The 27,127-nt window shown below is 40.6% G+C and overlaps 1 protein-coding gene across 1 annotated transcript in view; it reads left to right on the plus strand.

Moving 5' to 3' along the window:
- The window catches only part of ANKMY2 (ankyrin repeat and MYND domain containing 2), a 37,259-nt gene that overhangs the window by 7,070 nt on the left and 3,062 nt on the right, over positions 1–27,127 (plus strand). The window contains exons 2-8 of the mRNA XM_066353746.1: positions 443–507; positions 3,865–4,003; positions 6,533–6,631; positions 8,576–8,736; positions 21,233–21,447; positions 22,211–22,346; positions 25,753–25,881. Coding sequence (XP_066209843.1) covers positions 443–507; positions 3,865–4,003; positions 6,533–6,631; positions 8,576–8,736; positions 21,233–21,447; positions 22,211–22,346; positions 25,753–25,881 — 944 coding nt within the window. The remainder of the gene's footprint in view (positions 1–442; positions 508–3,864; positions 4,004–6,532; positions 6,632–8,575; positions 8,737–21,232; positions 21,448–22,210; positions 22,347–25,752; positions 25,882–27,127) is intronic.

Consider the following 27,127-nt stretch of genomic DNA (forward strand, 5'->3'; position numbering starts at 1 on the left):
ATCAGTGTGCAGGATTTAATGGTGACATGGTATATAAATAATATTAACTGAATTTTGAAATCCAGTTATTACATTGATTGGAATTTAAGCTTTAGATGATGGGTGGGACTAGATGCCCTTTAAGATTTGTTCAGTGTTAAGAGTCTTATGCTTTGTGGTTATTGTTTTACCACCAAAAGCAAACTGGTGGCAGATTTAGTATACTCTAAGGTAAGTGGAAATAAAAACAAGATGGAGCTATTTTAGTTTCTCTAAATCTTTCATTCCTGATAATTACTTTGCGGAATAAATAGCACATGATTGATACTTCATTTCCTAACAACCTAATCTGACTAGTCTCAGTTTTATAGGTAAGCCTTTAATTTGTTTCCTTGATATTAGATTTTTTTCTATTCTAATAATAAATAACCTTACTTTACCTTTTTTTTTTTTTTTTTTTTAGGTACTATACAAGAAGCTGGAACACTATTAGCCAGCAAGAATGTTTGTGTCAACTGTTTGGATGAGGTAAAATTTTTAGAAGTTTAATAACGTGTTTTACTGCCTGTGAGAATGAACAGTGTATAAAATATAATGAGAGTTGTTTTTCTAGATATTGTGTTCACATTATACTATTATCTAAAGCAGATGTAAGCAGACAGGTCACAAAAGATATGTAAGCATGTGAGAACATGTTAAATTGTATTAGTAATCAAATAAGTTAAAATTAAACCAAAATTATATCATTTCTTGTGAAATATCAGAAATACTAGACTTTTTATGTGCTAGCAGATTAGATGTAAATTGGCATCACATCTTGGAGAAAATTTTAGAATTTGTGTTATTTTTCAACGTTTGTACCTTTGATCTAGCAACTCTGTTTCTAGGGAAAGTTAACTAAACCTAATCTCAGCTTTCTAGAGCACTTACTATCCAAAATAACTCTCTGATGGTGGTGTCTATTCTGAGCTGTCCAATAGCAGCTCTTATCTGTGTGTGGTTATTCTGTTACAGCACAGTTGGAGTGCTAGAAAGTTAAGTGAACTTCAGTTTCTCATGCAGAGGGGAAGTGGTTTTGTTAACCCTTTACCCACATGTGTGTAGCAGGCTTAGTGTCAGAGAAAACAAAGATTAAAGCAAAAATAAATTTCATTGATCAAGACTCTTGCTATAGATTAAATTAATAATACACTGAGCATAAACCAATCTTAAACCTTCACTTACAAGCTTATAGTCATTTGATGTTCATTAAAAAAAAGATAGAATTAAAAAGGGAAATTTGTAAGACCACAATAATACCTCTCAGAAACCAACAGATGAAAAAGAAAAACAGTAATTCAGAGGACAGAAAGTTTAGATAACCTAATTAACTGTGTGCTGTGTAGAAGACAGAAAAACATATATATATATATATATATATATATATATATTTTTTTTTTTTTTTTTTTTTTTTTTTTTTTTTTACAGTGATTAAAGCCTTTAAGCAAATTCTTGGCCAATACAACAAGAATCCATAAAAGAGTAGTGTCCTTAACATGTTCACCAAGTCTAAGTTGGCACCAATAATTTTTCTTTTTAATTATAGATAGTTCACTCTGAGCTGGACAGCCTGTCATGGTAGGATGGAATTGTTAGGTAACTGACTTCCCATCTGTACTGCGTCCTCCTTTCCCTTCAGGCTACACACTCGCTTCTTCTGCACAGGTTATATCATTCCTTAAGACGGGGTCGGGAAACTTTTGGGCTGAGAGAGCCATGTACGTCACATATTTTAAAATGTAATTCCGTGAGAGCCATACAATGACCCATGTACATGATGCATTATCCAATAAAAATTTGGTGTTGTCCCGGAGGACAGCTGTGATTGGCTCCAGCTACCCACAACCATGAACATGAGCGGTAGGAAATGAATGGATTGTAATACATGAGAATGTTTTATATTTTTAACATTATTTTTTTTTATTAAAGATTTGTCTGTGAGCCAGATGCAGCCATGAAAACAGCCACATCTGGCTCGCGAGCCATAGGTTCCCAACCACTGCCTAAGGGCTCTCACCCTAGTCATGCTCTGAATACATTTTTGCCTCTTTCAAAAGGTAATGACCCTGTAGTCTATTCCCACTCCCTTAAGGTGCCTCCCCCCCAAAAAAAAATATACACACACATATATAACACATGTATACATTCAACAGTGAGGTGATGGCCAGAAGGAAAGGAGGTGTGGGGTGGGGGGGGGGGCAAGGTGGGGGTAATAGGGACGAGACGAAAGAGAATTTGATTGGAGCAGTAGGCGCAGGATGCCTTGTGCATACCTGGAACCTGACCCCAATAAATTTAGTAGAAAAGGTGCCTCTGCACAGTGAGATTTGGATTAGCCACACCTGCTCAACCACTCCCAACATTTAAATACCACATCCTGTAGACATACCCAACTAGGGGAGTCTTAAAGTTGTAATCTTACCATTTTTCATTAATGCTCTAAGGAAACTTTGACTACTCTCATTAAGTTGCCTCTTGTACGACCACCAGAAAGGTTCCAGCTTCCCTTAATTCTCACATCAACACCCCTCTGAGAATATTGATGGCTACGTGAAAAGTAATAATCTGGATTCAGTAGAAACAATTCACATTATGTTAGCATTCTAAGATTTACTTAGTAAGAGATTATATGTTTTAGAGAGGTTTTCATCCAAAACAACTTTGAAATTCTAGCACTTCTAAAACTTACAGAGTATTCTTGGTTGCTGAGAAAATTAACTTACAGGGAACAGCTTGTTCATTTATTTATCAAAAGTATTAGGTACCCAGTACATATAAGGTTGGATGTTTCATTGGATATGCACAAAACCAATAGAACTAACACTGCAACTTAGTATAAGTCAGGGGTCCCCAAACTACGGCCCGCGGGCCGCATGCGGCCCCCTGAGGCCATTTATCCAGCCCCCGCCGCACTTCTGGAAGGGGCACCTGTTTCATTGGTGGTCAGTGAGAGGAGCATAGTTCCCATTGAAATACTGGTCAGTTTGTTGATTTAAATTTACTTGTTCTTTATTTTAAATATTGTATTTATTTTAGTTTTGTCTTTTTACTTTAAAATAAGATATGTGCAGTGTGCATAGGGATTTGTTCATAGTTTTTTTTATAGTCCGGCCCTCCAACAGTCTGAGGCACAGTGAACTGGCCCCCTGTGAAAAAAGTTTGGGGACCCCTGGTATAAGTATTACCAACCATTTCTCCATATTTATATAATATATATATATGACTGAATAATATATATGATCAAAATAGAAATGTAGTTTGAGAGAGCATTGTTTTAAAAATGGTACCACTATAATGTATACTTCCTGCCTCTTGTTTTTTTCATTAGCAGTAATTCATGGATATTTCTCCAAATCAATAGATACAGATGACTTCAGTCAATAGCTTTGTAATACAATATTTACTGTTATCGTTATATCATACTTTATTCAGTCAATTTATTTGTTTGAGGTTTTCCCCTATTTTTTTTTTAATGCATTTGTATCTGTTCGTTCATTTGGTTCCCCAGGAACTAGGTGTGTGTGCGGTGGAGATGAGAGCTCTGCTGATCTGAGTTCTGGTCTCTGCGCTGGCCATTCGACTGGGTGTGTGAGGTTGAGCAAGTCTTTTCTGAGTCTGCTTGCTAGTCTGTAAAAAAAAAAAAAAATTAAGGTGATAAAACCATCTTTTTTTCCTCTGCAGTTCCTGTAAGATCCTAGATGGAAAATGAATATAAAAATACTTTATAGGTTATAAAGATGATTTTATTAATTCGTGTTTATGTTTTTAATTTAATTGTAGGAATTGCTCAGTTAGGTGAAAAGGCAAATAAGTAAAATTAATACCTTTTTTCCTCTTCTGTTAAAGAACGGAATGACCCCTCTAATGCATGCTGCATATAAAGGAAAACTTGATATGTGCAAATTACTTTTGCGACATGGCGCTGATGTAAATTGTCATCAACATGAACATGGATACACAGCCCTCATGTTTGCTGCACTTTCTGGTGAAGTTTTAGCATTTGTTCTAATATATTAGTATTATTAGTTATCTACACAAATGTGTTATCAGTACATATACACTTTTAAATGAAATGCATTTTTATTATAGTAATTTTAAAGTCAAGTCTAATGGAAAATAATGGTGGGAATTGGTTTTTGAGAAGTTATCATACATGAAATATGTCATTAATTTGATGATCTTTTTTTAGTTATTTAAGTCCACTGATTCTTTGTATTGAAATATGCAGCGTAGGGCAAAAGTAGGTTTACAGTAGTGAGTATGCGAAAGTTTATTCTCGCATTATCATTTATTAGTTATTATGTTATTTCCATAGGAAGAGCTGTGAACCCACCTGCCCCGCCCAGTATTATGTTGTCTATCTTTGTATATAGAAGTAATATGAAAACTTTTTAGTTTCCTGGAGAGAAGAGCTGCTCTGCTGGGGCTGTATGTTTACCTGACTGGCATTTATGTACTAAATAGGATGATCGTTTAGAAATTTACTTTGATTCATGTTGCTATATTGCTGAATAAAGACAGTGGGAAATATAATTTAAATTAAGTGGAGTTATCTATAATTGTTGCCTTTTTTTTTCTTCTTTTCCAAGTGAGAGAAGGAGAGATAGACAGACTCCTGCATACTCTCCGACCAGGATCCACCTGGTCACGCCCATTTGGGGCCGATGCTTTGCCTATCAGGCTCCATGCTTGCAACTGAGCTAATTTTAGTGCCTGAGGTGGAGGCTCCCGGAGCTATCCTCAGTGCCTGGAGCCAATGCACTCAAACCAGGGCTGCAGGAGGGGAGGAGAGAAGGAAGGGAGCGGGAGGACCGGAGAAGCAGATGGTCAATTCTCTTGTGTGCCCTGACCAGGAATTGAACCCAGGACATCCACACACAGGGCCGACACTCTACCACTGAGCCAGCCGGCCAGGACTGCCTTTTTTTTTTTTTAAAGAAATGACAATGTAATATAAATCATATTTTAAGAGCAGTAATATATATACATATTTATAATTCTGGAACAGGAAAGTTTTTCTAAGTATGATATAAAATATAGAATTTAAAAAGGCAATATTGACCAGTTTGATTACATATAATTTTAACATTTCTATCAATATATGTAGGATATAAATATGTAGTGTTAAAATACAAATGAAGGCCCTGGCCGGTTGGCTCAGCGGTAGAGCATCGGCCTGGTGTGTGGGGGACCCGGGTTTGATTCCCGGCCAGGGCACATAGGAGAAGCTCCCATTTGCTTCTCCACCCCCCCTCCTTCCTCTCTGTCTCTCTCTTCCCCTCCCGCAGCCAAGGCTCCATTGGAGCAAAGATGGCCCGGGTGCTGGGGATGGCTCCTTGGCCTCTCCCCCAGGTGCTAGAGTGGCTCTGGTCGCGGCAGAGCGACGCCCCGGAGGGGCAGAGCATCGCCCCCTGGTGGGCAGAGCATCGCCCCCTGGTGGGCGTGCCGGGTGGATCTCGGTCGGGCACATGCGGGAGTCTGTCTGACTGTCTCTCCCTGTTTCCAGCTTCAGAAAAATACAAAAAAAAAAAAAAAAAAAAAGAAAAAGAAAAAAAAATACAAATGAAATACTAAGAAAAATATTTATTACATATCTGATAGGGTCATATTATTATATATGAAAAGTTTTTATAAAGAAATTAGAGATGGCAAATACTGCAGTAGAAAATTAAACAGAAAATTGAAAAAGGACAAAAGAAATACAACTGGCTATTAAACATAGAAAACACTCACCAATAATCAGGGAAATGCCAATTGGAACAATAAGCGATCATTTCTCACGTACCACATTGGCAGAGTTGAAGAGCGGTAATGCCCAGCATTGGCACAGGAACTTCTTTGGGGCGGGCATCTCAGCCCAGCCCTGTCGGAAGGCGACATGTGTTTAAACTACGTATAACCTTTGATCCTGCGGTGTTTTCCCAGAGCTGTTCCTAAGGAAATTATAGTTCCAATTGCAGAAGTTAATGGAAAATGCTGCTCATTGAGCATAGTTTATAATAGCTAAATAGCTGTAATGATTCCATTAGTAAGAATGCAAATAGAATAAATGCAAGTAAGTGGTGAGAGAGAAAACAGTGTAGAAAGGTAGACCCCCAGCTGGTAATAGCTACTCCCTAGGTGTGAAAGATGGGCTAGATTAGTAGATATTAAGTAAATACTTCTATTCTCTTTATCTATGTTTTGATTCTTTTGTTTGTTTTGGCTTTATACTAAGCATTATTACTAGAACAAATATATTTCGTTCTGTTAAAAAAAAAGTGATATTTCTACTCAGTTTTTGTATTGCCTACATGATCTGTTTTCCAGAAAATAAGTTTAATTTTTAGTGGGTTCTTATAGCATTTTACTTTTTCTTTTATTTATGATTCATATTTTAGAAAAAAGTGAAAATAGCTGTAAGATGAAAACCTAAAGGTTTGTGGGGGGAATGGGGTACAGATAATTTGACAGGGGGTCCCTGAATTGCACAGTCCTTAGAATTAACATATATTTCCCCTTTTACAAACCCTAGGTAATAAAGATATCACGTGGGTAATGTTGGAAGCTGGTGCCGAGACAGATGTTGTCAACTCAGTGGGAAGAACAGCGGCTCAGATGGCAGCATTTGTGGGTGAGTTCTTTGGAGCTTTGTGAGAGCTGATGCTATTTTCATTCAGTTTCAGGGAACTTGGAGGAAGGTATGGCCTTGCTGTGCAAACCTCAGGGATATATTTATCTCCCCTAGTAATAGGGGCTCCCTATTTGCCCCCGTCTAACCTTAGAGAGAACTATGAGGGTGTCAGTACAGCGAGAAAAGAACACTAATCTGGGAATCTTGAAATTTGGATTTTAGTTTGTGTCTGTTTCTAATTAGTTGCAGGATCATAGGCAGGTAGATCCCTTCACCTTCGTGGGCCTCGGTTGTCTGATCTGTGCCATGAAGCTGGGGAATAAGAGGATCTGAAGCTCTGTTTACTTTTGCAAGTTTTCATTGTCTCCACAATGTCACAAAATAGAGCTCAGAGAGAGGTTAGGTGACTTTCCCCCGCTCACAGGCTGGCTGTAGAGAAGCCTGTTCTTCTAACCATTAACATAGTGTCTTTTTCTTTCTCTTAACAGGACTATATTAATAAAAATCTAAGGTATAAATCATCCACAATCCCATCCTAAAATAAGAGTGTTTTTATTGTATTTTAATCTGCTTAAACTAATTTCCTAGAAAATTACACCCTTTCATTTGACATTTTCTTGTCCACTATAGTTAGTCTTTCTAAAACTCATTTTCCCCTTTTATTCTCCTCAAGCTGCACAGCATGTCTCCATAGGTGCACCCATATTTAAGATTTTTGCTATGTTTCAAAAATGTGATCATACAGATAAACAGTGATACCTTGAGATACGAACAGACCAACTTACGGATTTTTTTAAGATATGAGCTGCAACTCGGTCCGCATTTTTGTTCAAGATCCGAGTAAAATTCCGAGATACTAGTTGTGATTCAGGAAGCTGCCGCTAGTTGGTGCGTTGGTGCACGGGTCCAGTATCGGCAGTTTGATATACGAGTTGACTGACTTACGAGCTCGGTTACAGAACAATTAAATACGTATCTCAAGGTACCACTGTAGGTTTTTTGTTTTTTTTTTTTTTTACCACTGTAGTTTTGTAACCTGTTTTCTTTACCACCAGTATGCCCTGGAAGTCCCTCCCATCTTAGAAGGCGCAGATAAATTCAGTTCGTTCAGCAGCTGCTTTCGCACTCAGGGTGTAGATGTACTGCAGTGCCCTTAGCTCGCCAGTACGTTTTACACTTTTTTTTTTGGACTCACTTCACTAAAAATAATGTAGTAATGATCCTTGGTCTTACATTTTCACATTGTAGTGTGTTCATATCCGTAAAACATACTCCCAGATGAAAACAGAGACATAGGGTGTGTATTTTTAATTTTTTTTTTTTTTTGTATTTTTCTGAAGCTAGAAACGGGGAGAGACAGTCAGACTGACTCCCGCATACGCCCGACCGGGATCCACCTGGCACGCCCACCAGGGGCGACGCTCTGCCCACCAGGGGGCGATGCTCTGCCCCTCCGGACGTCGCTCTGCCGCGACCAGAGCCACTCTAGCTCTGGGGCAGAGGCCAAGGAGCCATCCCCAGCGCCCAGGCCATCTTTGCTCCAATGGAGCCTTGGCTGCGGGAGGGGAAGAGAGAGACAGAGAGGAAGGAGAGGGGGAGGGGTGGAGAAGCAGATGGGCGCTTCTCCTGTGTGCCCTGGCCGGGAATTGAACCCGGGACTTCTGCACGCCAGGCCGACGCTCTACCACTGAGCCAACCGGCCAGGGCCTGTATTTTTAATTTTAATGCAAGTCTGGATTGCTTCCCGAAAGGGCACAGCAGTTCACGTTCCATTAATCTCATCAGAACTGGGCGGTGTCTCTCTTTTCTTTTTCCGACCCCTAGTTGAAAACATGCTGGTGCATATTTACCTCACAAGAAAACAGAGCAGCATAATACAAAAAATTGGGAATTGTCTTATTGTGAATAATAAAATAACAAATTTCCTACTTTTCTGTATTAAAGGTCAGCATGATTGCGTAACTGTCATCAACAATTTCTTTCCACGAGAGAGACTGGATTATTACACTAAACCCCAGGGGCTGGACAAAGAGCCCAAACTGCCCCCAAAGTTGGCTGGCCCGCTGCACAAAATTATCACCACAACAAACCTTCATCCTGTCAAGGTAGTGTCACATGTATTGCAATCACTTTTTATTTAAATATTGCTTCAGAGTCTAATCTGCTCTTATTACAAAGGGCCGTGATTGTCTCGGGCTGGGCTTTGTGGGTGCGGGGCCTGCGGTGGGCTCTCCTGCTCAGCGGATGCAGTGAAGGCGCGTTGTCCTCTGAGAGCCGGAGCAGAGCGAGGACACTGCGGAAGGAGAGCTGGCTGGGAGGTGGGCTCCGCTGGCCCGGCTTCCACTGGTCTCACAGGGAGCTCTGCACTGTTCATGGCTCCAGAGAGGGAAGGGGGCCAGGCTTCTGTGTCAGTGCTCAGCTGAGGCCTGTCCCCAGAGGGAGAGGACAGCCTCCCAGCCGGGGCCAGCTCTGGTGGCTCCCGCTGGATGAAGGCAGTTCCTTGGGAAAGCGACAGCTCTGAGCCCACGGCAGCCAGCACTTGCAGTGGCAGGGACCCGGTGCACAGGCTTGTTGAAGGGGACCTGGGTGGGCCCAGCAGCATCTACTATAATAATTGTGCTTCTACAGAGTGTTCTGAAATGTAATCATGAACACATTTTTAATGCACGTAGCTATCTGATGACTTTAGATAATACAGTTCTTCCAGTAATTAGTCAAATCGCACAGATTTTCAGACTTAGAAGACCAACTCAGAAGTTCACACGCCTTAACTGGGAAACCGCAAGAGCTGTTCTGAACTATTTTCACTGCTAGTTTCTTCTTATTTTCTATATACTCTTTTTGTTCGTTTTATGTTATAAAGTAAATTTTAATCAAACCAAATGAGTATAACTTCTTTAATGAGTCATTACAGAAAACTCCATGTGTGCTACCATAGTGTTGTCCTTATCAAATTCAATGTCTGCTGTAGTCTTCATTCATAATATATAGATTTCATAGTAATTCAGAGCTGTTTGGTGAGCAAGACAGTAAGTTGGGTCAAAAACTGAGGTTTACCCTTAATACAGGTGTTGTTATAATGCGGTGAAATAGATTTCCTTAGAAGTCTATTACAAAAGAAGAGTCTGTGGAGAATACTGAACATCATTAAAATAAATGGACAATTCTCATAAACTCTTGACCCTGCACACTCATTCGAAGACACAAGTTCCAAATTGTATATAACCTTATTTCTTTTTCTTTTTTTTTTTTTTTTTTTTTTTTTTTTATAATAAATTTTTATTAATGGTAATGGGATGACATTAATAAATCAGGGTACATATATTCAAAGAAAACATGTCTAGGTTATTTTGTCATTAAATTATGTTGCAAACCCCTCGCCCAAAGTCAGACTGTCCTCCGCCACCCTCTATCTAGTTCTCTGTGCCCCTCCCCCTCCCCCTAACTCTCTCCCTCCCTCCCTCCCATGTCCTCCCTCCCCCCACCCTTGGTAACCACCACACTCTTGTCCATGTCTCTTAGTCTCATTTTTATGTTCCACCAATGTATGGAACCATGTAGTTCTTGTTTTTTTCTGATTTACTTATTTCACTCCTTATAATGTTATCAAGATCCCACCATTTTGCTGTAAATGATCTGATGTCATCATTTCTTATGGCTGAGTAGTATTCCATAGTGTATATGTGCCACATCTTCTTTATCCAGTCTTCTATTGAAGGGCTTTTTGGTTGTTTCCATGTCTTGGCCACTGTGAACAGTGCTGCAATGAACATGGGGCTACATGTGTCTTCACGTATCAATGTTTCTGAGGTTTTGGGGTATATACCCAGTAGAGGGATTGCTGGGTCATAAGGTAGTTCTATTTGCAGTTTTTTGAGGAACCACCATACTTTCCTCCATAATGGTTGTACTACTTTACATTCCCACCAACAGTGAATGAGGGTTCCTTTTTCTCCACAGCCTCTCCAACATTTGCTATTACCTGTCTTGTTGATAATAGCTAATCTAACAGGAGTGAGGTGGTATCTCATTGTAGTTTTGATTTGCATTTCTCTAATAACTAATGAAGCTGAGCATCTTTTCATATATCTGTTGGCCATTTGTATCTCTTCCTGGGAGAAGTGTCTGTTCATGTCCTCTTCCCATTTTTTTATTGGATTGTTTGTTTGTTTGTTGTTGAGTTTTATGAGTTCTTTGTAAATTTTGGATATTAGGCCCTTATCTGAGCTGTTGTTTGAAAATATCAGTTCCCATTTAGTTGGCTGTCTGTTTATTTTGATATCAGTTTCTCTTGCTGAGCAGAAACTTTTTATTCTGATGTAGTCCCATTCATTTATCTTTGCCTTCACTTCTCTTGCCATTGTAGTCAAGTTCATAAAATGTTCTTTAAAACCCAGGTCCATGATTTTAGTACCTATGTCTTCTTCTATGTACTTTATTGTTTCAGGTCTTATATTTAGGTCTTTGATCCATTTTGAATTAATTTTAGTACACGGGGACAGGCTGTAGTCGAGTTTCATTCTTTTGCATGTGGCTTTCCAGTTTTCCCAACACCATTTGTTGAAGAGGCTTTCTTTTCTCCATTGTGTGTTGTTGGCCCCTTTATCAAAGATTATTTGACCATATATATGTGGTTTTATTTCTGGGCTTTCTATTCTGTTCCATTGGTCTGAGTGTCTATTTTTCTGCCAATACCATGCTGTTTTGATTATCGTGGCCCTATAATATAGTTTAAAGTCAGGTATTGTAATGCCCCCAGCTTCATTCTTTTTCCTTAGGATTGTTTTGGCTATTCGGGGTTTTTTATAGTTCCATATAAATCTGATGATTTTTTGTTCCATTTCTTTAAAAAATCTCATAGGGATTTTGATGGGAATTGCATTAAATTTGTATATTGCTTTGGGTAATATGGCCATTTTGATTATATTTATTCTTCCTATCCAAGAACAAGGAATATTTTTCCATCTCATTGTATCTTTTTCGATTTCTCTTAACAATGCTTTGTAATTTTCATTATATAGGTCCTTTACGTTCTTTGTTATGTTTATTCCTAGGTATTTTATTTTTTTTGTTGCAATCGTGAAGGGGATTATTTTTTTGAGTTCGTTTTCTAGTATTTCATTGTTGGCATATAGAAAGGCTATGGACTTTTGTATGTTAATTTTGTATCCTGCGACCTTACTGTATTGGTTTATTGTTTCTAATAATCTTTTTGTGGAGTCCTTCGGGTTTTCGATGTATAGGATCATATCATCAGCAAAAAGTGATACCTTTACTTCTTCTTTTCCGATATGGATGCCTTTTATTTCTTTGTCTTGTCTGATTGCTCTGGCCAGAACTTCTAGCACCACGTTAAATAAGAGTGGAGAGAGTGGACAACCCTGTCTTGTTCCTGATTTAAGGTAGAAAGTCCTCAGTTTTATGCCGTTTAATATGATGTTGGCTGATGGTTTATCATATATGGCCTTTATCATGTTGAGATATTTTCCTTCTATACCCATTTTGTTGAGAGTCTTAAACATAAAATTGTGTTGTATTTTATCAAAAGCGTTTTCTGCATCTATTGATAAGATCATGTGGTTTTTGTTCTTTGTTTTGTTGATATGGTGTATTATGTTAACCGTTTTGCGTATGTTGAACCATCCTTGAGATTCTGGGATGAATCCCACTTGATCATGATGTATTATTTTTTTAATATGTTGTTGTATTCGGTTTGCCAGTATTTTGTTTAGTATTTTAGCATCTGTATTCATTAGAGATATTGGTCTGTAGTTTTCTTTCTTTGTGCCATCCTTGCCAGGTTTTGTTATGAGGGTTATGTTGGCCTCATAAAATGTGTTTGGAAGTATTGCTTCTTCTTCAATTTTTTGGAAGACTTTGAGTAGAATAGGAACCAAGTCTTCTTTGAATGTTTGATAGAATTCACTAGTATAACCGTCTGGGCCTGGACTTTTATTTTTGGGGAGGTTTTTAATAGTTTTTTCTATTTCCTCCCTGCTGATTGGTCTGTTTAGGCTTTCTGCTTCTTCATGACTCAGTCTAGGAAGGTTGTATTGTTCTAGGAATTTATCCATTTCTTCTAGATTGTTGTATTTGGTGGCATATAATTTTTCATAGTATTCTACAATAATTCTTTGTATATCTATGATGTCTGTGGTGATCTCTCCTCTTTCATTTTGGATTTTGTTTATTTGAGTCCTGTGCCTTTTTTCCTTGGTGAGTCTTGCCAAGGGTTTGTCAATTTTGTTGATCTTTTCAAAGAACCAGCTCCTTGTTTTATTGATTTTTTCTATAGTTTTTCTGTTCTCTATTTCATTTATTTCTGCTCTGATTTTTATTATCTCCTTTCTTCAGCTGGTTTTGGGTTGTCTTTGTTCTTCTTTTTCTAGTTCCTTAAGGTGTGAAGTTAAGTGGTTTACTTCGGCTCTCTCTTGTTTGTTCATATAGGCCTGAAGTGATATGAACTTTCCTCTTATTACTGCTTTTGCTGCATCCCAGAGATTCTGATATGTCGTATTGTCATTTTCATTTGTCTGTATATATCTTTTGATCTCTGCGCTTATTTCTTCTTTGACCCATTCATTTTTTAGAAGTATGTTGTTTAGTTTCCACATTTTTGTGGGTTTTTCCCCCTCTTTTTTGCAGTTGAATTCTAGTTTCAAGGCTTTATGATCAGAAAATATGCTTGGTACAATTTCAGTTTTTCTAAATTTGCTGATATTGTCTTTGTGGCCCAACATATGGTCAATTCTTGAGAATGTTCCATGTACACTAGAGAAAAATGTATACTCTGTCGCTTTGGGATGAAGTGTCCTGTAGATGTCTATCATATCCAGGTGTTCTAGTATTTCGTTTAAGGCCACTATGTCTTTGTTGATTCTCTGTTTGGATGACCGATCTAGAGCCGTCAGCGGTGTATTGAGGTCTCCAAGTATGATTGTATTTTTGTTAGTTTTTGTTTTAAGGTCAATAAGTAGCTGTCTTATATATTTTGGTGCTCCTTGGTTTGGTGCATATATATTAAGGATTGTTATGTCTTCTTGATTCAACTTCCCCTTAATCATTATGAAATGACCATTTTTGTCTCTGAGTACTTTTTCTGTCTTGTAGTCAGCATTATTAGATATGAGTATTGCTACACCTGCTTTTTTTTGGGTGTTGTTTGCTTGGAGTATTGTTTTCCAGCCTTTCACTTTGAATTTGTTTTTATCCTTGTTGCTTAGATGTGTTTCTTGTAGGCAGCATATAGTTGGATTTTCTTTTTTAATCCATTCTGCTACTCTGTGTCTTTTTATTGGTAAGTTTAATCCATTTACATTTAGTGTAATTATTGACACTTGTGGGTTCCCTACTGCCATTTTATAAATTGCTTTCTGTTAGTTTTGTATCTAGTTTGATTCTTCTCTTTTGTTTTTCTATCATTTGTTTTTGTTTGTTTGTGTTCCATACTTCTTTCCTCTGTTGCTAACTTTTTTAAGTCAAGTGTTTTTGTGGTGGTTTTTTCAAGGGTGGTTACCATTAAGTAATTAAAAGGGTACCTACCATATTCATTGTAGTACCCTATCTTATAAGTATTTCTGCACTTCATCGTCCTTTGCTACTGTTAATCTCCATTCTCTCCCCCCCTTTTTTTTTTCCTTTGATGTCACAGTTTAAGTTTGGTTTTATTGTGTTCTTGGTGGAGCTGTTACTTGTGGTGTTGTTTTCTTTTGTTCTTTGAATCTGGTTGGAAAACCCCCTTTAGTATTTCCTGGAGTGGGGGCTTTCTGTTGATAAATTCTCTCATTTTTTCTGTATTTGTGAATGTTTTTATATCTCCTTCATACTTGAAGGATAGCTTTGATGGGTATAGTATTCTTGGCTGAAATTTCCTCTCTTTCAGGGCTTTAAATATTGGGGTCCACTCTCTTCTAGCTTGTAGAGTTTCTGCTGAGAAATCTGATGATAATCTAATAGGCCTTCCTTTATATGTTGTACTCTTCTTTTCCCTGGCTGCCTTGAGAATTTTTTCTTTGTCATTGGTTTGTGTCATCTTTATTATGATGTGCCTTGGAGTGGGTTTGTTGGGGTTAAGAAAACTCGGTGTTCTGTTTGCTTCTTGAATTTGAGGCTTTAGTTCTTTCCACAGGCTTGGGAAATTCTCGTCTATTATTTGTTTGAGTATATTCTCCATTCCATTTTCTTTTTCTTCTCCCTCTGATAAACCTATTATTCTTATGTTATTCTTTCTGATGGAGTCAGACAATTCCTGTAGGGCTTTCTCGTTTTTTATTATTTTTGAGTCTCTTTCTTCTTCTCTCTGTTGTGCCTCAAGTTGTTTGTCTTCTATTTCACTAATCCTATCTTCAATCTGGGCTGTTCTGTTAGCTAAGCTTGTTACCTCGTTTTTTAGCTCGTGAATTGAGTTTTTCATTTCTGTTTGATTTGTTTTTATAGTTTCAATTTCCTTGGTAATATATTCTTTGTGTTCATTGAGTTGTTTTCTGATCTCCCTATATTGCTTTTCTGTGTTTTCTTGTATATCTCTGAGTATTTTTAAGATTTCTATTTTAAATTCTCTGTCATTTAGCTCCAAGGCTTCCAATATGTTAAATCTTTTCTCCATAGATTTTTCCACATCTATTTGTGTTACCTCTCTTTCTTTTGTATCCATAATATTCGATTTCCTCTTTCTTATCGGCATCTGAGGGTGGTCTTGTTGATAGCACTAATTAGAATTAATAAAGAGTAAAAATTAAAAAAAAAAAAAAAAAAAAAAAAAAAAAAGGTAAAACACCCCACAAAAAAGAAACAGTAATAATTTATTATTTCCCCCTTTTTTCTTTCTTCTTTTTCCCTCCTCTCCCCTCCTCAGGGAAATATCGTGCCTATAATGGAGGGCCTGATTTGGGTGAAGAGTTCAAGGGGCAAAAAAAGGGAGTAGGGACCTACTAAATGCAATAAAAAAAAAAAAAAAAAAGGAAGAAAATCTTAGACAAGCATAAGATGATTTGCTTGTAAGTGATGGTCAACTAAGAGATATAATGAGAGGGATAAGAGGGAACCAGAAAAACGGACCAAAAAAGAATAATAAAGAAGAAAAAAATAAAAATAATAAGTAAAAATCTGTTGTATTAAGTGGAGCGAAGACTAAATACAATGGAGACCTTGGGTTGGGAGGACCCAAAATGCCACAAAAATAAACAAACAAGAAAAAAAAATAAAAACAAAAGCAAAAAAGAAAAATAAAGCCAAAAAATGCCTTGAGTCCCAAATTAACTAATTTGTTCGTGATTGAGGATTAAATGGGAGGAAAGTAAAATGAGAAAAGAAAAAACGAATAGAAAGGAAAAAATAAGAAAAAGAGAAAAACGAAGGAAGAAATAAAATAGGACAAGAAAAAAAAAACAAAATAAAGCAAGACAAAAAAAAACAAAAGAGGAGAGAGTGAGAGTTAAGTGTTTTGGAGTATAACCTTAAAGGAGGGTGAGGATGAAGAAGAGAAATAAAATGTAACACTCATGGGTAGTGTAGTTCAAGAAAAGGGAAGCATAAGATGGGCAGAGAATAGAAGGACCGAGGTGGAGGAAATAAAGGCAATAAGATAGAAGAAACAAACAACAACAACAAAAAAAGAATTAGTGGAACAAGTTGTAAAGTCTGTGGATTTTTCTTGATTTTGAGAGGTTAACTTCTTCCTTTTTCTTTTCTCTCCCTCTTCCTGGTCGGTGACTCTGTACCCCAGGCTCTGCCCCTGTGTCACACTTAGGTAGGGATTTGCAGTTGATGGGATTCTATGGCAATGTCATATAATTGGCTTTAGTCTTGCTGGTAGTCAAGGCTTGTTGGCGTTTGCAGGGTCCAATGATGAGAGAGTTTGCTTTCCTGGAGTCTCTCTCCTAGTCCCCCCTTTCTGAATTAGCAGCCTGGTGATCCAGCTATAAGGCTGCAACTGCTTCTGCCTGGGGAGTAAGAGGCTCAAAGAGCTGGGAAATCCCCACTCTATCCCCACTCAGTGCAAAGCTTTGGGAAAGGCTCTGGCAGTCAGGGCCTCCAGTGTAATCAGGCGGGGGTGGGAGTCAATTGTTGTCAAGGTGACTGTTCAGCGCCTATCATTCAGTTGGACCTCTCAACCCAGGCTTTCCACACTTTGTAGCCTGTTTTTGCTGGGAAGAAGAGGCACTAGTCTCTGCTTGCGACTAGTGTGGTATAGATCTTATTATCTGCCAAGTCCTTCTTGTTAGCGTTTATCCCTGAATATGGAGGCTCTATCAATCAGAAGTTGCCCCCGCCCCTTTAGCGAGAGGCACTAAAAAATATCACACCTCGCCCTGGCCGGTTGGCTCAGCGGTAGAGCGTCGGCCTAGCGTGCGGAGGACCCGGGTTCGATTCCCAGCCAGGGCACACAGGAGAAGCGCCCATTTGCTTCTCCACCCCTCCGCCGCACTTTCCTCTCTGTCTCTCTCTTCCCCTCCCGCAGCCAAGGCTCCATTGGAGCAAAGATGGCCCGGGCGCTGGGGATGGCTCTGTGGCCTCTGCCCCAGGCGCTAGAGTGGCTCTGGTCGCGGCAGAGCGACCCCCCGGAGGGGCAGAGCATCGCCCCGTGGTGGGCAGAGCATCGCCCCTGGTGGGCGTGCCGGGTGGATCCCGGTCGGGCGCATGCGGGAGTCTGTCTGACTGTCTCTCCCCGTTTCCAGCTTCAGAAAAATGAAAAAAAAAAATTAAAAAAAAAAAAAAAAAAAAAAAAAATCACACCTCTTGTCTTGGATTGCTGAACTGAGAGAGATCTTATCAATTAGAACCGAGGGTGCGCAGATTTCATGGGTTAAGCTAATTTCAGTGATTGGGTCGCAGCTGTGCTCCCGAAGGTATTTTAGGCTGCCTGCACGCGCCCCTCCCCCAACGCTTGATTGTTAGCTTGAATGGCTGGGTGAGGTGCCCCGCCCACGGAGAGAATCTCCCAAGCCTCTCCCGCTCGCCCTGCCGCTGGATCGCACCAGGCGCAGGATAATGGGGCCCCCTGGGTGTGCGGGCCAGTAGGGCGCTCTGGACGCGTGGAATGCCCAGGGCACGCGCGCGAATGGGGTGCTCCGGGCACTGGTGGCTGGCGACTCTCACTCGTAGTGCGCGGGCCACTGGGAACGTAAGCGGTGCTCACTCTGCAACCGGACCGGGCGCGCGCCCCGCGGCTCGCGCTGGCTCGCGGCGGCTCGGCTTGCGGGCTCGGCTTGCGGCGGCTCGGCTCGCGGCGGCTCACGGCGGCTCCGCTCGCGGCAGCTCGCGGCTCCCGAGTGCGGGATGACTCACCCCAGGCGCACTTCCTCGCGGCTTGAATGAACGTCCCTGCGGTAGCTTCCTCCACACCCTCGTCTCTCAGATTCAAGTGATAACAGTCCTTTTGCTATCAGTTTGTGTGGAATTCCGGAATGCTCCGAGGATAGATTTTTCTGTTTCTAGTTGATAAATTTGTTGTGATTTAGGGGAGAGCTGTCGGACGCGCAGCTCACGGCGCCATTTCCATTTTATTTCTTTTTCAATGCATACCTTTGCATGTAGTCTTTGAAGCTCAAGAAATAAACAGTCGAACAGAAAATACCTGTAATGTGGTCCTTCGCCCAAATTAATTTTCTGGGCCATCAAGAGAGATGACAAACTAGCAGATCTTTCCCATAAGACAGACAACTGCCGTCTATATTGTTTTTATTCAAAACACAAATGTTTCCCTTCACATTCTGAAAAAACCGGTAGAGTCAAACTAATTATCCTAAGTGGGACTGACTTAACCTTTCAGAAGTATTTAGCCTCTTCTGTATCAGTGGTTCTTGTCCACCCAGCACACAGGAGAGACAGAACTCCTAGGAACAGCAGCACCGGCCCCTCCGTGGCACTGTTCCTCTTGGGAGAGGGCCGGCTGGGGTGAGACGTCAGCCGTCCTAGGACACGGTATTTCTCAATGTGGAGGGTGTGTGTGGTTTCACAAAGCCCTGTTGACCCCCTCAGCCTGAGCTTCCCAGGCAATAGGTTATAAAGGTGGATAAACCAACATAGCCTACATTACAGTTTGTAGAGCACTTGGTCTTATAAGAGCTACTGTTCTATGATTATAGTACCTTCTTTCAGACCAGGCCTTGCATTTTGTGGGGATAAGTGGCCTATTCACTTGAAACTCTTTTTTTAATCCACACTTCGGATAAAAGCTGCCCACTTGCTTCTGCGGTGGCCCATTTGCATTGCTTTACCCGTCACGCTGGCCAGGGTTTTCATAGGGTGCGTTATAAAAATGTAATTAACAGCCACTCTGCAAAGCTAAAGACCTTTAAAACACACACACAAATCCTCCTCACTGCGCAGCTCATCTTTTTGCTACAGTGCTCCTGGCCCAGCTACATCTGCGTTGGGGGTAAGTGGCTGCTGGAGCAATAAAGATGCTTGTTTTCAGCAGGGACCTGGGGAATTGTGCTGCGGCCCAGATTACAGAGGTTAGAAAGGAGGAAAACCGACCACAGGAAGAGTGACAACAGAGTCAAGCAGGGCCTTTCAGTTGTCAGGAGGCAGATTTGCGCAGATGACCCCATTTCTGATTGTTAGAATGATTTTGAAGCCCAGAATTGTTAAATCCCATTTTTTAAAAATGGGATTTAAAAATTAAAAGAATTCAAAATGCCACTGTAGAAACATATTCTAAGGTAGCTGTTCTCAGTGAGATGATCTATATCTGGCTTTTATACCTACAGAAATATATTTATTTTGCATTAATGATTAATAACAAGGATATTCTTCATAATATATTACTTTATTATCTCCTGGATATTAAAAGAAGGAAGCTAGTTCTGGTATTATCATTTTGCATGCAGCTGCGTAAATGTTGCTATAAGCCCATGGTAGAGCTGTGGTGATGTAACATTTTTTTTGTGTGTATATTGCTGTATATTATAAAATAAATAAAGCCTAATGTCTTAAAAAACAAAAAATATTTGAGACTTTTTGACGATCTTAAACTTGTACATTTAAGATCTTATCCTTTTCATTATAAAAGCTGTATTCAAAAATATTGAACAAATGGCTTCAAATGGTTATAGTTGACTGCAGAAGCATAAATGCTAATAGTGAGTCTTCAGTGTCACAGTTAATTTTTGATATATGTTCTGGTAGGGAAAGGTGTTAGCAAATGTACCAGTAGGGATTCATGAATTCTAATAATGTATTACTGAGTACCATATTTTAAGTAAAACAAGCTTATATATGAATCTAGTAGTGTCAAAAATAAGTAAAAATTATATTTTAATTTTACAAGAACACTTAATCTATATCAAACTTTCACATAGGAGGCTAGTCCTGTGTTAACAAATTATATTTCTTCATGTCTAAAGAAAAGAATCTAAATGTGCTACCTGTTGTCCCCTAACAATTACATGAGCTGAGATAGGTATGTAGCTGTAACAGGTCGGTTAATGAATACCGACTTTCTGCTCAGTGTGCACAACTGTGGCCATGTTACCCACGTGCTTACATTACTGTTATGTCACTAAATTTTTACAGCTGTCCTATGCAGATCTTCCGAGGTATCTACCCCATAACAAAGCCAGTAAAAAATATACTCCTCACTACAGTAAATTTGAGCTTAATTTGTGCATATACGGGAATATTGGGATTCATAATGCATCAGATTTAGTAACTCTTTAATATTCCTCCTTTTAAACTTATTTTTGTTTTCCTTTTGATTTACTTTTTATTACTATGAGTGATTGAACATATTAGGAAAATTTCCAAGGAGAAGTGTAGTTAATCAGAAAGTAGTACACCTTTTGCCTGACCAGGCGGTGGCGCAGTAGATAGAGTGTCGGACTGGGATGCAGAGGACCCAGATTCGAGACCCCGAGGTCACCAGCCTGAGCGCAGGCTCATCTGGTTTGAGCAAAGCTCACCAGCTTGGACCCAAGGTCGCTGGCTCGAGCAAAGGGTTACTCAGTCTGCTGTAGCCCCACGGTCAAGGCACAAATGAGAAGGCAATCAACGAACTAAGGTGTTGCAACGAAAAACTGATGAGTGATGCTTCTCATCTCTCTCCGTTCCTGTTTTTCCCTATCTATACCTCTCTTTGACTCTCTCTCTGTCTCTGTAAAAAAATAATAATAATACACCTTTTATTTTAGACTTATTTCTATAAAAGTTTCATTTCCTCATAATTAATAAGAATTAACGAGAGTTGTAGTTCTTCTAGCCATGAAATTCTGAAGCTCAGTAATGTTAACTGGAAGTAGTGATTGTTTGTTGATTTGATTCTGTATATAAAGGGTGTGCAAATATGCCATTTTTATCTTTTGTAAAAGTACTTTTAACAGAGATACTAAACCATGACTCTGAGTAGCCAGCTAACCCCCACGATGGCAGGTCACATGCTAACACTGCCAAACAGAGTTCCCCAGTATCAGGGTCCTTCTATATTAGTCTTACAACGTTGATCGAGGCCATCTGCATTCTCATTTGAATTAATATAGTAAATATGTGGCCGGAAGAATGACTTTATTTGGGAATCTTTTGACGTCAACTAAAACTGACTACCTCATTTTTACATGGAAAGATCTCCAGTGGAATGTCTAAGCTCACTAGAATTTCTTCTAGATCGTGATGCTTATCAGTGAGAACCCTCTGCTGGCAGACGAAGCGGCCCTGAGCAAGAGCTACAAGGTGATGGATCTGATCTGCGAGCAGTGTATGAAGCAGAGGGACATGAACGAAGTCCTGGCTGTGAAGATGCACTACCTCAGCTGTATCTTCCAGAAGTGCGTTAACTTCTTCAAAGACGGAGAGAATAAGCTGGACACGCTGATCAAAAGGTACTGGTCTTACCGTGCCACGTATAAAGTACACTCAAGTGGATAATGCTTTTCTATTCTATGAAGCCTCATAATCGAGTGAAGATTGAAGCATTTTAGCAGTAGTTGTTATTGTTGGGATCACATTCAGTCTGCAGGAAACAGGGACAGTTTTATACTGAGACTGTATAGACTGATTGTTCTGGTCCACGCTTTACAATGTTTTTGTTATCCCCGATGACAGGTGAGGAGTTGAGGTCTGGAGAGGTTACGTAGCATGCCGAAGATCCTACAGTAGAAAGTAGCCCAAGTCCAAGTCTGAGGGCAGGTGTGCCACGCCCCAGGGGGCTGCTCCGGGTTCAGAGTGACGCTCAGTGCATCTCGGTCGTCTGGGGACAGCTGTGTGTTCCCTCTGTCAGTGACCATCAGGGGTCAGCTTCTCCTCTAGTTTTACTGAGAAAAGTGAACTAAGGCAGAAGGGTGTGACTTTCATTCTTCGTCCAAATAACTGACATGGTAATAAGTAACTAGCTCATCTGATAACAACGTGTAGAGTGTTTTATAGCAGGACTCACTGTTATAAATTTCTCTCCAGGCCCCTAGACCCGATAGGGCCCACCCTAACGTGGAGATAGCACAGTAGTTAGACTTGAGTCTAATCATGATGTGAAGAGAAAATGAAATCTTAAACAGCCAAGAAGAAACTACTAAAAGTTCCTGGTTCAGCTGGGAGGAAATACCTAGTGATTTAACTCCAGTTACTTTTTAAAAAAATATCTTTCAGCTTGTTAAAAGGCCGACCCTCGGACGGCTTTCCGATATATCAAGAGAAGATCATTAGAGAAAGTATCAGAAAGTTTCCTTACTGCGAAGCCACCCTCCTCCAGCAGCTGGTGCGGAGCATCGCTCCTGTTGAAATGGTAAGGCTCCTGGTTCGCTCTGTCTGCAAAACCCGTTCTGTACATTTAAAGGGAAATCTCTTCAGCAATAAATTATTTAATAAAGAGGAATAATTTTCTTTATAAAATTTTCAGGAGCAACCATGGAGATAGGTCTGCCTGTTAACCCTGTTTCTGTTTATCCATTTCCCTTCTCAGATGCTTTCTTTCCACTTATATAGCTTGTGGTCTAGTAAACAGTGTTTTTTCTGTGTTGGAATGCAGATCATTACAGTGAAAACTTGCATTTTTAAATACCTCTGAATCCGTGAAAGTGGGTACACATCTGCTGTGTCATACAGATACCCACGTGTTCACTAGATCAGTGGTCAGCAAACTCATTAGTCAACAGAGCCAAATATCAACAGTACAACGATTGAAATTTCTTTTGAGAGCTCGATGTTTTAAACTTAAACTATATAGGCAGGCACATTTCTTATCGAGGTAGCGCCCCCACGTGGTATTTTGAGGAAGAGCCACACTCAAGGGGCCAAAGAGCCGCATGCGGCTGGTGAGCCGCGGTTTGCTGACCACTGCGACTAGATGAAAGTAGGAACTGATTGTCTGGGTGGTGGTTTCGGTCAGTGGAGATGTGAAGGGACGAGTCCCCGCTTGCTGTATATCCTAATAAACGGTCTCAGAGTATGTCCCAGCTTCTTCTGTTCCACCCTACTGCTCTGACATGATACATTTTCCATTCTTTAAAAAAAAATCCATTTATATATACTTTGCATCTATGGGAAGTAAATTTTAACATTTTTATCTGTTCTTTAAATTACTTAGTGCCCTTTGGTTATTTTAGCAATATTTCAGAAGACACACTCTGCCTTCAATATTTTGAATACGTTTCTGTTCACCTTTTCTAGACCAGCATGCTTTTTTATAAATCTCAATCAAATCCTTTATCAGCCTTTGTTTTTGTTTTGTTTTTTTTGTTTTTTTTTTCTGTATTTTTCTGAAGCCGGAAACGGGGAGAGACAGACAGACTCCCGCATGCGCCCGACTGGGATCCACCCGGCACGCCCACCAGGGGGCGATGCTCTGCCCACCAGGGGGCGATGCTCTGCCCCTCCGGGGCGTCGCTCTGTTGCGACCAGAGCCACTGTAGCGCCTGGGGCAGAGGCCGAGGAGCCATCCCCAGCGCCCGGGCCATCTTTGCTCCAATGGAGCCTCAGCTGCAGGAGGGGAAGAGAGAGACAGAGAGGAAGGAGAGGGGGAGGGGTGGAGAAGCAGATGGGCGCTTCTCCTGTGTGCCCTGGCCGGGAATCGAACCCGGGACTTCTGCACGCCAGGCCGACGCTCTACCACTGAGCCAACCGGCCAGGGCCCAGCCTTTGTTTTTTAGGCAAGAAATGGATCCGGACAGGAGTCCCTTCCATGGCTTCCTCCCGCCCTCCGGCAGTGTTGGTTCTTCTCGCCATCCCTAGGGTGTTGCCTCATTCTCAGTGTGAAACTTCAGGACTAGGAGTGGCTCCCGGGGCTCCTTTAGACAGGAAGACTTCACCTCTTCAGAACCATGAATAAGAAAGACCTGAGCAGCCAAGATGCTCTCGTGAAGTTCATGCATTGATTTATGCACGAGAGCTCTCCATGATTCTCCATAGAGATGCTTGGCCCTTTTTCATAGACTTGGCTCTGTAGTGTTGAAGCTTTTGGAAGATTAAAGTTAGCAAATTATGAGGGTGATTTATTAATGACAAATGCATTTTGGCTGGACATATCGAACTCCAGTCAACCATGAATTAAATAAAAAAGGATTTATTTACTTACTTAGAAGCCCAAAAGTAGGCACACCAAATCTGGCACAGTGGCTCAAAAGTCGATTGAGGACCTAGACATTTTCCCACTGTTCCCACTGTGTAGATCGGCATGCATCTAGGAGGCTTACAGCCTCACGGTTGCTAGGCATCTGATGCTCCTCCGAGCTCACAGTCCCATCCCAGGCAGGTGAGAAAGGGGAGAGGAGGGGAAAGGATCTACAGCAGGGGTCCCCAAACTACGCATTCGGCTCCCTGAGGCCATTTATCTCTCCCCCAACGCACTTCCAGAAGGGGCACCTCTTTCATTGGTGGTCAGTGAGAGGAGCATAGTTCCCATTGAAATACTGGTCAGTTTGTTGATTTAAATTTACTCGTTCTTTATTTTAAATATTGTATTTGTTCCCGTTTTGTTTTTTTTACTTTAAAATAAGATATGTGCAATGTGCACAGGGATTTGTTCATATTTTTTTTATAGTCTGGTCCTCCAACAGTCTGAGAGACAGTGAACTGGCCCCCTGTGTAAAAAGTTTGGGGACCCCTGATCTCCAGCTGCCCCAGGAACCCGCTGCTTGTACTGCACAACCACTCTTAGCTACACAGGCATCTGGGGAAAAGTGTTTTCTGGCTGCTCCCAACAAAATGCCGCCTCTGTTAGTAAGGAAGTTGGGAAAATGGCTGTCAGAGAAACAACTGGCAGTGGGTGCCATGAGGTGTTTCCAGCTCTAACAAGTGGTAGCTGACATTCTGCCTTTAAGTGGGGAAATGGAAGAACTAAAAATAGCGGCCCAGAGTGCTTTAGAAAAAGTCAGAGCAGGTCAGTGTTGGGGTCAGCAATTCATCATCTTAGCCCTGGATCATAGAGTAATGTCGTTAGAGTTTGTGGAGTATAATGATTGTTTATCCTGCTGATCTGAGTCATTGAGAAAAGGTTTACTAATGAAGTAGGATTTAATGCATTTTAGAAAAATTTGTCTTTAAAAATGTCCTCATATATTCTGCTCTGAGGACAACTTTATCTATCTGGAGTGCTGGTGGTGGTGAGCATCCCAGATAGCCACTGGTTCCTTCCGGAGGGGTTCTGCGATACTACACGTTCAAAGCCTTAAAGCCATACTAGCCTTTCTCCGTAACCTGCTGGCTCCTCTGGCTGCCCCATGAGGATCACCTCTGGCCCTTCCTGACAGTGTGACGCCAGGGCCCTGCTGCAGAGGGTTTGCTTGCCTCTGCTTCGTGTGGGATTCTGGCTTCTGTATCACAGAGTTCTCAGGAAGGCTGGGACGTGGATGCACTTGAAAAATGTTGCTCTAGCCTTGTAACAGATGATACTGTTAAAGCCGTTTGGCCTTATCAATTCATAGTGTATATTTTAACTTCTGGAAAGGTAGCTAACGGCTCTGGTTTTATAGGATCCATTGACTACAGTATCCTGTTTGTTTTTAGGCTGAATGTCTTCCATGGGCAGAGCTTTGTTTGTCGTTTTGTGGTACATAAAGTTTGTATAATTTCTAGGCTTAAGGATTTATGTTTTGCGCGTCTACTTCTAGATAACATAGTTCATGAAATGCATCTCAGTAGTCTTTCCACAATGATTTTAGAATGTTTTTTTCTCCTCTTTATACCCACTCTAGGGTTCTGAACCCACCGCGTTCTCTGTACTTACTCAAGCCATCACTGGGCAGGTGGGTTTTGTGGATGTTGAATTTTGTACCACCTGTGGAGAAAAGGGAGCAAGTAAGAGATGCTCAGTGTGCAGAATGGTAAGAATGAAGTTCTTTGAAGTTTGACATCTGGCTAGATTTCTAAGTTGATAATTGTTTTAATATTCTATAAATACAATGGTTGACATGAGTTTTCTAATACAATAGATGCATCTAATACTTAAAGGTAATTTGGAAGCGAGCTAAAAATAAGTGTAGTTCTTTGCCTTATCTTCTGCCAAACACCCAGGCTGCCTCAACTCCTGACCCCAAACAAAGAAAGGGTATGAATAAATGAATGAATATGAGAAAATGAAAGAAAGATCATATACAGGGGACTGAAGCTGGTGCATATATGAGAACCTGATATTCTGATAGTGACTTTAACTACAATCTCTTCGTCAACTCTTCCTTGTCAAACTGACTCCTTTCTGACTGTCCCCAGTTTTAAAGCTCTCTGAACAATACTACCTTCTTCGTCTAGAATTATCTTTGTAAAGATAATTCTTTAAAATAACTTGTGCTTGTTGTGTTTCTGACACTCAGATATTGCACACATGCGTGTGTCTCTACATTCACTTTACCCTACAGAAAATGTTTCCTCTTGTTTTAAGGCTACCATTCTTTAGCATATTCTTCTGTAACATGTCGCATTCTGCTGTGACCTATTTATCCGACTTCTTAATTACTTACATCTGAGACTCAGTTTCCTTATGTGTGAGATGGGGCTGAAGTTGCGATCACTAAGTGAGAGCTTCTGTTTAGGTTAACTATCAGTCCATGTAAAAAGGCTCCAGAAGTCAGCATTGAAAGGAACAATTATTATTTATCCTCCGTCCGTGGTTGGCTGGGCTCAGCCCGCGCACTTCTGTCCTGCGTGCCTGTCACCCTCCGTGGAGCAGCAGGCCTGGCCGAGCGTGTTCGCGTGCTGATGGCAGAAGTATGATAGAAGTCAGTATGGCCGACTGAGGTCCACCCTGGAAACTGCCATGCTTCTCATTCCTCTGGCCAGAAAGAGCCACATGGCCAAATATGAAGGCAGTTTTCCTGTCTTCCAGTAAAAAGAACTTTGTGATCCCATGGGAAAGTGTACGGATGAGGGAAGAATGAAGAATGGGGGCCAGTAATACAATCTGCAACATCATTTATGTGTCAGGGGCTACCGTAGTGCTTGGCATGTGATCTTGCAAAAGTCTAAGCTTCATTTACGCAAACTTCTTGCTGTCCTTGAACATGTCATTCATTTCCCCTTTCTTTCATTTTTGTGCAAGATAGTCCCTGCGCTTGGAATGCTTTTCCCGTTTCT

The sequence above is a fragment of the Saccopteryx leptura genome, chromosome 12 (assembly GCF_036850995.1).
Source record: "Saccopteryx leptura isolate mSacLep1 chromosome 12, mSacLep1_pri_phased_curated, whole genome shotgun sequence".
NCBI classification, from domain to species: Eukaryota; Metazoa; Chordata; class Mammalia; order Chiroptera; family Emballonuridae; genus Saccopteryx; species Saccopteryx leptura.